Source organism: Gorilla gorilla, chromosome 6 (assembly GCF_029281585.2).
Source record: "Gorilla gorilla gorilla isolate KB3781 chromosome 6, NHGRI_mGorGor1-v2.1_pri, whole genome shotgun sequence".
Taxonomy (NCBI): domain Eukaryota; kingdom Metazoa; phylum Chordata; class Mammalia; order Primates; family Hominidae; genus Gorilla; species Gorilla gorilla.
Genome location: NC_073230.2, coordinates 153,471,748 through 153,485,064, shown reverse-complemented (window position 1 = coordinate 153,485,064; position 13,317 = coordinate 153,471,748). Strand labels below are relative to the sequence as shown.

The 13,317-nt window shown below is 35.9% G+C and overlaps 1 protein-coding gene across 5 annotated transcripts in view; it reads left to right on the top strand.

The window, feature by feature from the left end:
* The window catches only part of TPK1 (thiamin pyrophosphokinase 1), a 391,781-nt gene that overhangs the window by 296,155 nt on the left and 82,309 nt on the right, over positions 1-13,317 (top strand). Inside the window, exon 9 of one of the 5 annotated variants that reach the window (XM_055392200.2) lies at positions 934-1,602. The exons of the other annotated variants lie outside the window; for them this stretch is intronic. Within the exon in view, the coding sequence (XP_055248175.1) occupies positions 934-974 (41 nt within the window). The 3' untranslated portion in view covers positions 975-1,602. Of the gene's footprint in view, positions 1-933; positions 1,603-13,317 lie in introns of those variants that run through there. 5 annotated transcript variants of the gene reach the window in all.

Here is a 13,317-nt window from a genome sequence, read left to right as displayed (position 1 = left end):
TTTTACCCATATTTTAATTGGCTATTTTTACATTGAGTTGTAAGAGTCCTTTATGTATTTTAGATACAAGTCCTTTACCCAGGTGTGTGACTTGCAAAAATTTTTTAGCCCTTAGCGTATATTTTCATTTTCTGAAATTTAATTAACTAAATTAACAAATGTTAATTAATTCTATGTTTTTTCTTTTATGGATCATATTTTTGATGTCATACCAAAGAACTCTTTGCCCCACCTTCTTCACGATTTTGTATATTTGAAAAACCTACTTTACTTTGCTAGAGAAGCAGCAAGTTATTTTCATAGTCAAATCTTTAACATAAGATTTGCTGCTCTTATTAAATTTTAAAATGTTTTCCAGTAATTGTGAATTGTATTAGGTCCTACTAGTACTAAAACTATCTGAGTTAAAAATATTAAAAAGTAAGGGGGTCCTGTTCATGAGATAAATGCTGATTCCAAAAGGAACCATCAGTCGTTGTGAAATGAATCAGCTCTAGCCTTTCTAAGGATAGTAATAATTTAATCAAAGAGTTGTGATTGAATGTCAAAGGGATCATCTCCTAATTGACCAATACAGCAAAGCTGTACAAGTAAAATATGGAACTATGTCGTTCTTTTCTAACAAGTAAAGCACTTAGATTCCCACAAGAAAATAAATTTTTTTCCAAGAAATAAATATTTTGAAACAAAAAGACCTGTAAAAAGACCTTTCTATGGGCCACTGCAGAAACAATTAGGAAAAACTAGAGATATTTTGAAACAAATGTTTAGAGAGCTCATCAGAATTTGAAAGGACTGTGAGAACACATCTCCTCCAGTGCACAGAAATATGTGACAGGCTTTGAAGCTGTTTAGCTGAAATTGACCTGAGCTCCCATTGGAAGCTTTTTTTGAAAACATTCTGGCCCCAAACAATTGTTTTATTTTTTCTAGTTCTCATTATTTCCAAGGGCACCCAATCTAGACAGTGGTGAACTTCCTGCTGGATCTAGGAGCGATCACACTTTTCAGGGCTGGCAGCAAGACAAAGGAGCACTGAGCAAAGAGGACCGTTGGCACTAGGAGCAGGTGCCCCAGCTTCCTTTATCTTATAGTAATAAAAAAGAGTCATATGTTAGACATGATTCTTCTGTTATCTTTAGAATGTCCTTTGATCCTATACTTCCCACAGTAGTATGCACATTGTATTAATCCATGCTCACATTGCTGTAAAGAACTACCTGAGACTGGGTAATTTATGAAGAAAAGAGGTTTAACTGACTCACAGTTATGCAGGCTTACCAGGAAGCATGACCAGGAGACCTCAGGAAACTTACAGTCATGGTGGGAGGTGAAAGGGAAGCAGGCACCTTCTTCACATGGCAGCAAGAGAGAATGAGAGCGATGGGGGACGTGCCACAGACTTTTAAACCATCAAATCTCATGAGAAGTCATTCACTACCACGAGAACAGCAAGGGGGAAGCCCACTCCCATGATTCCGTCACCTCCCACCAGGTTCCTCCACCAACAATTGGGAATTACAATTCAACATGCAATTTGGGTGGGGACCTAGAGTCAAATCGTATCACACATCCTAATTCTGTGTAAGGCTTTCTCTGGTAAGGGGGCCTTCAGCATGATGAGGGCAGGGCTCTTAACCTTCCTGAGATAACTTTTGATCCAGCCTGCATGTAATATGCCATTACTTATTTATATAGTTACTTTTGAAGTAATTATTTTTTCTAAACTTCATAAAAATAAAAAAAAAACTTCATGGCATATGCAAAGCAATAAAGTTGAAATACAAAGTGTTTCATCAATTACCTGTTGTAAAAGCGCTAATTCATGGGGTCTTCTGATAGGTAATATTGCCTCATTAAAAGTTAATAAAAATAAACGTGACATCATGTTGACTTGAAGAAAAGTGGGTAGATTTCATTCACAGAGAGGGTCCCTGCCTTCCTCAGTGCTGTTGTCTGTGAAAGAGCCCTGAGGTCAGGGTTATTTTGTCAGTAATGGCTACAAAGGGACGGGGTGAAGGTGGGCTTGCAGAAAGAGAAAGAATATGCAGACACTTAGTCAGGGGCAGCTCACTTCTTGGGTTAATGGGAGTAAGCAAGTTTTTGTGAAGAAACTTGTCAAGGTCCTCATGTGCGGCCCCGTGGCTTGATCTCTACCTATCTCCACCCACTCTAAGTACATGATGCCACAAGTTCTAAAAGTAGTTGGATTTATCTGTTACCAGTTTGCAATATTTCACATGCCATTCTAACGTTAAAAAAAAAAACTGTGTGACTGATACCTAGGTACCGATCATCCAGGAGTGAAACTTTTCAAATACTACTGAAGCTACCTATATTTACAGTCTTTTATTTCATAGCAATATGCTATGAATATTCTTTGACTTGTGTCTTGTACAAGAGTTTCTCTAGGATGTATACAGTTGGCAGTAAAATAGCTGTGTCATAGATAATCACATCTTCACCTTTATGAGATACACCATATTGCTCTACACAGTGATTGTACCAATGTGTATTCAGCCCAGGAATACATATTAAGTTCCCCTGCTCCATATCGTCAACAATTCTTGCTATTACCAAACTTAATCATTTTTGTCAGCCTGATGAGTGTAAATGATATGTTTTTGTGGTCTCTGCTGATAAGGATAAGCATCTTTTTGTAGTTATTATTCATGCTGGTTTCTTCTTCTGTGAATTGCTACTTTCTTTTGCCTGTTTTTCCATTGGGATGTTAATTCTTAGAAGTTCTGAAGCCTCTTTTTCCTGGCCATACTTTGGCTTTTCAATTTGTTTATGGTGTTTTTATATGAACAGAGTTTATTGAGTTAAATGCAGTCAAAATTTATCAGTTTAGTCATTTTCGTGTAAGTTATCTTTCTATTCCCCATGGTCATAAAGATACTCTCATTTAAGTTTCGTGTTTAGGTCTTTTCTTTCACCTGAAGTTGATTTTTGTATATGATATAAGGATCTAGTTTCTTAAAGATAATGAATTGCCCTAACATCATTTATTAATCCTTTCTCCAGTGATTTGCAGTGTAGCACAGGTGTTCATATGTACGGGTATGTTTCTTGGATCTGTTTTGTTCCATTGGCTTACATACGTGTTCCTGTGCTGGAGCCACACTGCCTTCATTACCATAGCTTTATAATAAATATTGAAATGTGCTAAGTTGAGTCCTCAGACCTTGTTCTTCAAAATTGTCACTCTATTCCTGGCATTTTGCTCATTTGTTTGTTCGAGACGGAGTGTCTCACTGTCGCCTGGGCTGGAGTGCAATGGTGCAATTTCAGCTCACTGCAACCTCCGCCTCCTGGGTTCAAGTGATTCTCCTGCCTCGGCCTCCTGAGTAACTGGGATTACAGACGACTGCCACCACACCCAGCTAATTTTTGTTTTGTTTTGTTTTGTTTGCATTCTTAGTAGAGACAGGGTTTCACCAGGTTGGCCAGGCTTGTCTCCAACTCCTGACTTTGTGATTCACCCACCTCGGCCTCCCAGAGTGCTGGGATTACAGGCATGAGTCACCACACCCGGCCTGCTCTTCTTTATAAATTTTAGAAGTAACTTGACAAGTGCTTCTCTCACACAATTCTATTATAATTTTTGCTGCAATTACATTTAATGTCTAGATTAATTTGGGAAGACTCAAAAAATTGGGGAAGAAAATTTCTACATGAAATTGGGTCTTCCCATCCACAAATTTAGTTTAGCTCTCTATTTACTTAGAACTTTTAAATTCCTTTCAATAATTTTATAACTTTCTCTATAAACATCCTATGCATTTTTATAAGGTTTATTTCTATAAACCCTATATTTTGTGTCCTAGTATAAATTATACTTTAAAAAATTACATTTTCTGTTTGTTGGTGATATATAGACATATAATTCATTTTTGTCTATTTTAATGTTAACATATTGATGAACATTTATTATATCTGAAAACATGACTGTAGACTCACTTGGTTTTCTATACACAATCGTATTTCTGTTAATAATCAAGTTTTCTTCTGCAGTCTGTAACAAATAGGATTAAGTTACTATAATGGACTGAAATGGTGGCTTTAAAAAAAAAAAAGCCTTTTTGTTGGTTTCCTCATGTAACAAAGTGCAGAGGTAAGTACCTATAGGGCAAGGTTTTTATTATTTCCTCAGCCTTTGCCTGAAAATCTAAGATGTCTTTTGCAACTCCAGCTGTATTGTGCCCAGTAGGCATCAGAAGAGAGGAAAGGGAAGGGAGCAGGAAGGATCTGTAACGGGAATCAGAGACATCAGGGATTCCCGGCATTCTCAGAAACCCTTCCTGTGTCTCATCTTTTGCCTCAGTGGCCAGAATTGTATCACATAGCCACCCTAGCTTCAAGGAAGGCTACGTGTGCAATTTTGAATCCAACTACATTGTCACTCCAAATAAAACTGAGGTTCCATCAGTAGGGAAGAAGAGAATGACTAGGAGTCTGCTCTTCTGTCAAAAAATGCCTTTGCTTCATTCATCATCTTGAACATTTTATCTATGTATATCTTAAAAAATTTATTTTAGTTTTCTTTCAGCCATATTCATATGGATTGCTGTTGTTTCTGTTGAAAAAATCTACAATCAATGAAATTAGTTCTGATTTGTTTATAATCTGTCACGTTTACTAGACCTTATGTTTTGCTTTGATATTCTAAAGTTTTACAACAATATGTTTACATGTAACGTTTCTTTTGTTCTAGTTGCTTTTTATTCATTCTGATAATTGGTATAGTTCATCAATTCTGAAAATTCTTAGCCGTTTATCTTCTTCGATTGCTTCCCCTCCATTTTTTTCTATTCTTTTCCCCTTGAACTGTTAGTAAACATATTAGGCCTCATCATCCCTTTTCCTTGTTTATTCTTTGTGCATTCTAGGTTTGTTTGTTTGTTTGTTTTCATCTTTCTTTTCACTGTTTCTGTCTTTGGCTGTTTCTAATCTGCCATTTAATGATTGTGTTTTGAATTTCATAGATTTTATTTTTCACTCTTTTTTATCTCAAAAAATTTAAGATCACGTCTTGTTTGTTGCCAGTATTTTAATTATATATTTACTTTTTTAAATATGTAAGCAGATTTTTAAAATATCGGAAATTGAGACGAATTATTTAATCTATTAGATTGTTAAAAATCATAATTTAATTGATAGGAGTTTTTTTAGATATTTAAAAATTGGGGCCTATTATAATACATGGTATCTTATATTTGGTGGAATACAATATGGTATTTGAGCATTCTAGTTTCTTCATCTCTTTTTTGACCTAATTCTGCTATTTTCCGTTTTTTTATTTTTTGAGAGGGAGTCTCAAATTTTCTGTTTCCAATTATTTTTAATGTTTATTTTAGGTTCAGAGGTACATGTGCAGGTTTGCTTTATAGGTATATTGCATGTCACAGGGGTTTTATATACAGATTATTTTAGCACCCAGGTAATAAGCATAGTATCCAATAGGTAATTTTTCAGTCCTTACCCTGCACCCTCAACTAGACATTGGCATCTGTTGTTCCCTTCTTTGTGTCTATGTGAACTCAACATTTTGCTTCCACTTATAAGTGAGAACATGTAGTATTTGGTTGTCTGTTTTTGTGTTAGTTCACTTAGGATAATGGCCACCAGCTCCATCTATGTTGCTGCAAAGGGCATGATCTTGTTCTTTTTATGACTGTGTGATATTCCATGGTGTATATGTACCACATTTTATTTATCCAGTCTACTGTTGATGAGGATTTCGGTTGATTCAATGTCTTTGCTATTGTGGCTAGTGCTGTGATGGACATACATGTACATGTTCTTTATGGTAGAATGATTTCTATTTCTTTGGATATATACCCAATAATGGGATTGCTGGGTCAAATGGTAATTCTGCTTTGAGTTCTTTGAAAAATCGCTAAACTGCTTTCCACCATGGCTGAACTAATTTCCATTCCCACCAGCAGTATATGTGTTCATTTTCTCTTCAGCCTCACCAGCATCTATTAATTTTTTGACTTTTTGATAATACTGCTATTTTTAAATATTTCTTTTATTCTCACTCATGATAGACACTTTATCCTGTGTTTTATATATTTGGTTGTCTTTTTTTTTCCTGTGGAAATATGTAGAAGGTTAGGTTGAGCATGTTCTTTGACATGAGATTTTAAGTTGCTTCTGCCAGTGCCCTGAGGTATAGCCAATCCTGGAACACTTAGCTATCTTGGTATAAGATTTTCATGAAGACGCTTTCAGTGTTAATTAAAACCACAAGGAATTGAGGTGTCTTTTTTAGTTTTTGCCTCTGTGAAAGCCCAGGCTGATAGAGAGATGTTTCCTTGTTCCGAACCTTTTCTGGCAGACCAGTTATTTCCTAGTTGCTATGGTCTGAAGGTTTATGCCTCCACTCCCAATTCGTATGTTGAAACTTAATCATCAATGTGATGTTATCAGGAGGAGGACACATTGGGAGGTGAGTAGATCATGAACCCTCGTGAATGGGATTAATGCCCTTATAAAAGAGGCCTGAGAGAGACACTTGCCTCTTCCACCACTCAGTAAGAAGGTGACATCTATAAACCAGGCAATGGATCTGGAGTTCCAGATGCCAAATCCGTGGTACCTTGATCTTGTAATTCTCCACCTCCAGAACTGTGAGCAATAAATTTGTGATGTTTGTAAGCTATCTAGTTTATGGTATTTTATTAGAGTAACCCAAACAGACTAAGACACAAGTCTACCCTTCTGTTAAAGATGTAGCAGTGAATTTATATAGAACCTCAATCCTAACTCTACTTTATTGAGGCCCAACATGTTGACTCTTGATTGACATGTATCTGAAAAGAAAGGCATCTTAGTTAAGGAAAGAAGTGAACATTCTCTGTGCAGGTGCCCTGTTTTCCAGCTCCTTCAATTTTATACCACTGAAGAGTTTATTTTCTTGTGAGCTTAGCATGTTAGTTACAGAACATTTATAATAAGTTATGTATTATGTCTAAGAGTCTGGTATCAGGAGAATTTCAGGATATATGGGCTACCATATGGCCAGAATGGAAATCTTCCACATCTCCTAGTTGAGGTTGCTTGAGTAGGACAAGAGTAGCATCAGGGAACCCTCTGAAGGGGAAAAGTTAACAGCAAAGGCTCTGGCAAGGTTTTTCAGAGGCCACAATTATATTTTGAAGTGACTCTATTCAAACTTTAACTCATGGAAACATATAAATACAAATCATTATTGTAAACATTCCAACACTCATATTTTCACCTTTGGGAAATCTGAATTCCAGTCTTACTCTGATTTTTGAAGTTCTAAATGGAGCCAGTGCTCATCCTAATCATTAACCCTAGAATTCTGCCCCTTCTTGTATATTTTTCAGAACCCAGCACACTGGCTTCTGCCTCATGATAGCTTCATCCTCCCCATTCCCTTGTCTCCCTACTCAGCCATGTTCCATACTCTACATATTCCCAGAACAAAGATTCTCTTCAATAATTTACTAAAACTACTCCAGTCTTTCAAAGTCTCCTGCCAGGAGATAGCTACTTAATCTGATTTATAAATTTGTGTTAATGGGTGTTAATAGCTCAAAGTTGGGTTTCCTTCCTAGATAATCCTGGCGAATTTAGCAGGGTGTATTTAGGTTGATATTCCATGCAATACCTATACAATCAAGTGGCAGTATACTCTATGTATGGGTTTGTGGTATTTCCAGAAGTTTTTGACTTTTCACAAAGGATGGGAACAATAATCAGGATTGTAATATTAATGTTCATATGATATTTCACATTTTTAAAGAGTCTTTTAAATATTACAATAGGTCTGTGTGACAGGTTGGATTGTCTGTATTTTTCAGATATGGAAATAGTAATTAAAATCTCTAATTGTCCTAAATTTACATAATTATGGATTAATGCACTCAAAATTTGAAATCAAGTCTTCAATACTATTTATCTTTGTTTCCAATTAGTAAGTGAAGGACTTATATAAAATAAGTTGATGTTTAAAAAATTTAAATTTGGAATAAAGAGAATGTAAATTTGGGATAAAGAGAAAATAGGAGGAAGGTAACTAGATGGGAAAGCAAAGGTGTTATGAAAGAGAAGATAATGGCACAGAATGGAAAGTAATGGCAAGAAAAGTGAAGTTCTGACGGACAGAACTTTTAACTTTTCTACACTTTTGCCTAAGGAAAATATTAAATGGAGTTGCCTTCCATTTGCCTAGGCCCCTTTATATAGCACTCATATTGAGATTGAAATTATGTCTTCATTGTTCTTTCTTTTATGTTTTTTTCAAAGAAATATAGAAGTAAATTACAAGGAAATAACTTCTCAGCATTGACTAAAAGAGACTCAACTCTTTTAACCTAGGGGAAAGAGTTTTGAAAGAGAGAAATTATGAGAAAACAGTTTGAAAAGATTTTTCATCTCTATGAAAATAAAAAAGCTGTAATAAGCATATACAGGTACCATGGTTTTCTGCAGGAGTTTTCTATGAAAATTTTTAAGTGCCAGCCTAACAAGGGAACAGTTCATGCATCTGTAAAATTACACTTGCTAATAATGCATTTTCAGTGAGAAATGCTCTTAATTCTCACTCCACTGCAACTCACAAAGTGATTGTAGGCAGTTGTCATAGTATAGCTATAGCTATTCCCACTTAGGTTATAACCCCTTGTGAGCTAGTGCCACTAATGTGTGAGATGTTTTGTGTTTTTAGATGTCTTTGTTATTATATTAATTATTGATTTTGCAGACCAGTGCTTAAAAAAGACACTCTGAAACTGTGACATCAGTATTTCTTGTCTGAGTCAAGGACGATGTCTTTCATACTGTAAGTCTTCTATAATCAATAACTTACTCTGAATTGAATTAAATATGTTAACATTTTTCCAGAAAAAAAAAGATGCATTACAGATCAAAGGTGACAATAAAATTGGCATTGGCAATCTTTTCCCCTCTGGTCCTTCCTAAAATAGATGCTAGCTGAGGTCTTCCACCCCCAAACCCTTTTCTCGAGTTAACGAGTTGGTGAAATGATTGCATTTTATCACATTTACGATGCCATTGATTGTAAGATGTGTATTATTTTATGTATACTAAGAAAAAATATACTGATTATAATTGCAGATATAGGAAAATATCCATGTTAGAACTGATGAAATTTGATAGATCAAATCGAATAGAAAATTAAGTTCCTTATAGCCTCTGTATATTAGACCTTTGTCAGATGCATAGTTTGCAAATATTTTCTCCCTTTCTGTAGGTTATTTACTCTCTTGACAGTTTCTTTTGCTCTGCAGAAGCTCTTTAGTTTAATTAGGTCCCATTTGTCAATTTTTGGTTTTTTTGCAATTGCTTTTAGTGTCTTCGTCATGAAATCTTTGCTGGATTCTATGTCCAGAATGGTATTTCTTAGGTTATCCCCAGGATTTTTATAGTTTTAGGTTTTACATTTAAGTCTATACTCCATCTTGAGTTGATGTTTGCATGTAGTGTAAGGAAGGGGTCCAGTTTCAATCTTCTACATATGGCTAGCCAGCTACCCCAGCACCATTTATTAAATAGGGAGTGTTTTCCCCATTGCTTGTTTTTGTCAGCTTTGCTGAAGATCAGATGATTATTGGTGTGTGGTATTACTTCTGGGCTCTCTGTTCTGTTCCTTTGGTCTATGTGTCTGTTTTTGTACCAGTACCATGCTGTTTTGGTTACTGTACCCTTGTAGCATAGCTTGAAGTCAGGCGATGTCTCCAGCTTTGTTCATTTTGCTTAAAAATGCCTTGGCTATTCAGGCTATTTGTTTGGTTCCATAAGAACTTTAAAATAGTGTTTTCTAATTCTGTGAAGAATATCATTGGTAGTCCAGTAGGAATAGCATTGAATCTCTAAATTGCTTAGGACAGTATGGCCATTTTAACAATATTGATTCTTCCTATTTATTATGAGCATGCAATCTTTTTCCATTTGTTTGTGTCATCTCTGATTTCTTTGAGCAATGTTTTGTAATTGTCATTGTAGAGATCTTTTTGTTTTTTATTTTATTATTATTGTACTTTAAGTTTTAGGGTACATGTGCACAATGTGCAGGTTAGTTACATATGTATACATGTGCCGTGCTGGTGTGCTGCACCCATTAACTCGTCATTTAGCATTAGGTATATCTCCTAAAGCTGTCCCTCCCCCAACCCCACAACAGTCCCCAGAGTGTGATGTTCACCTTCCTGTGTCCATGTGTTCTCATTGCTCAATTCCCACCTATGAGTGAGAATATACGGTGTTTGGTTTTTTGTTCTTGTGATGGTTTACTGAGAATGATGATTTCCAATTTCATCCATGTCCCTACAAAGGACATGAACTCATCGTTTTTTATGGCTGCATAGTATTCCATGGTGTATATGTGCCACATTTTCTTAATCCAGTCTATCATTGTTGGACATTTGGGTTGGTTCCAAGTCTTTGCTATCGTGAATAGTGCCGCAATAAACATACGTGTGCATGTGTCTTTATAATAGCATGATTTATAGTCCTTTGGGTATATACTCAGTAATGGGATGGCTGGGTCAAATGGTATTTCTAGTTCTAGATCCCTGAGGAATCGCCACAATGACTTCCACAATGGTTGAACTAGTTTACAGTCCCACCAACAGTGTAAAAGTGTTCCTATTTCTCCACATCCTCTCCAGCACCTGTTGTTTCCTGACTTTTTAATGATCACCATTCTAACTGGTTGTGAGATGGTATCTCATTGTGGTTTTGATTTGCATTTCTCTGATAGCCAGTGATGGTGAGCATTTTTTCATGTGTTTTTTGGCTGCATGAATGTCTTCTTTTGAGAAGTGTCTGTTCATGTCCTTTGCCCACTTTTTGATGAGGTTGTTTGTTTTTTTCTTGTAAATTTGTTTGAGTTCATTGTAGATTCTGGATATTAGCCCTTTGTCAGATGAGTAGGTTGCAAAAATTTTCTCCCATGTTGTAGGTTGCCTGTTCACTCTGATGGTAGTTTCTTTTGCTGTGCAGAAGCTCTTTAGTTTAATTAGATCCCATTTGTCAATTTTGGCTTTTGTTGTCATTGCTTTTAGTGTTTTAGACATAAAGTCCTTGCCCATGCCTATGTCCTGAATGGTAATGCCTAGCTTTTCTTCTAGGGTTTTTATGGTTTTAGGTCTAACGTTTAAGTCTTTAATCCATCTTGAATTGATTTTTGTAGAAGGTGTAAGGAAGGGATCCAGTTTCAGCTTTCTACATATGGCTAGCCAGTTTTCCCAGCACCATTTATTAAATAGGGAATCCTTTCCCCATTGCTTGTTTTTCTCAGGTTTGTCAAAGATCAGATGGTTGTAGATATGCAGCATTATTTCTGAGGGCTCTGTTCTGTTCCATTGATCTATATCTCTGTTTTGGTACCAGTACCATGCTGTTTTGGTTACTGTAGCCTTGTAGTATAATTTGAAGTCAGGTAGTGTGATGCCTCCAGCTTTGTTCTTTTGGCTTAGGATTGACTTGGTGATGCGGGCTCTTTTTTGGTTCCATATGAACTTTAAAGTAGTTTTTTCCAATTCTGTGAAGAAAGTCATTTGTAGCTTGATGGGGATGGCATTGGATCTATAAATTACCTTGGGCAGTATGGCCATTTTCACTATATTGATTCTTCCTACCCATGAGCATGGAATGTTCTTCCATTTGTTTGTATCCTCTTTTATTTCATTGAGCAGTGGTTTGTAGTTCTCCTTGAAGAGGTCCTTCACGTCCCTCGTAAGTTGGATTCCTAGGTATTTTATTCTCTTTGAAGCAATTGTGAATGGTTAGCTATATTCCAAGCAAAAAACAAACAACCTTGTTAAAAAGTAGACAAAGGACAAGAACTGACATTTTTCGAGAGAAGATATACATGTGGCCAACAAGCTTATTAAAAAAATGCTGAACACCACTAATCATTAGAGAAATGCAAATCAAAACCACAGTGAGATACCATCTCACACCAGTTGGAATGACTATTATTAAAAGGTCAAAAAATAAAAGATGCTGGCAAGGTCACAGAAAAAAGGGAATGCTTTATACTCTGCTGAGGAAGTGTAAATTAGTTCAGCCATTGTGGCAAGAAGTGTGGAAATTCCTCAGAGAATTTAAAACAGAATTACTGTTTGACCCAGTAATCTTATTTTTGAATAAATACCCAAAATAATATAAATATTTCTGTCATAAAGACACATGCATATGTTCATTGCAGCACTATTCACAATAGCAAAGACATGGAATCAACCTAAATGCCCATCAACAGTAGATTGGATAAAGAAAATGTGATAAATATACACCATGGAATACTATGCAGCCATAAAAAAGAACAAGATCATGTCTTTTGTGGGAACATGATGGATGGAGCTGGAGACTATTATCCTTAGCAAACTAACACAGGGACTGAAAACCAAATACCACATATTCTCACTTATAAGTGGGAGCTAAAGGATGAGAACTTATGAACACAAAGAAGGAAACAATAGACACTGATGTCTACTTCAAGGGGGAGGGTGGGAAGTGGGAGAGGAGCAGAAAAGATAACTATTGTGTACTTGGCTTAGTACTTGAGTAATGAAATAATATGTAAAAGAAACCCCTATGACATGTGTTTATTTATATAACCTTCATTATGTACCCCTAAACCTAAAAGAAAAGTTTTTTTTTTTAAAAAAAAAAAAAAAGAAAAGAAAATGTGATACATATAAACCATGGAGCACTATGCAGCCATTAAGAAGAATGAGATCATGTCCTTTGCATTAACATGGATGGAGCTGGAGGTCATTATCCAAAGCAAACTAATGTAGGAACAGAAAACCAAATAATGCACGAAGGATTCTCACTTATAAGTGGGAGCTAAACAATGAGAATACATGAACACAAAGAGTGGAACAGTAGACGCTGGGGCCCACTTGAGGGTGGGATTAGGGAGAGGATCAGAAAAAAATACCTATCAGGGGCCATGCTTATTACCCAGGTGATAAAATAATCTGTATACCAAACCTTCATAAAATGCAGTTTACCTATACAACAAACCTGACCATGTACCCCTGAACCTAAAATAAGAGTGAACAGTGAAAAATACGAAACAGAAAGATTCCTGAATGTCTTTTGATGGATTGTTAGGCCTGGTCTCTAAAAGATCCTTTCAGGGTTATCTGATTCTATAGGAAACTTAAGCCCTTCATTGTTTTTGATTATTTTACAACTCTGTTTAGTTAGAAGCTAACTTGTAAGGGGCTGATTGTAATGTAAATGATTACTGTTTGTATAAGTCAAATGAGATTTTATTCTGTTAAAATGCAGTGGATTCTCACCCTA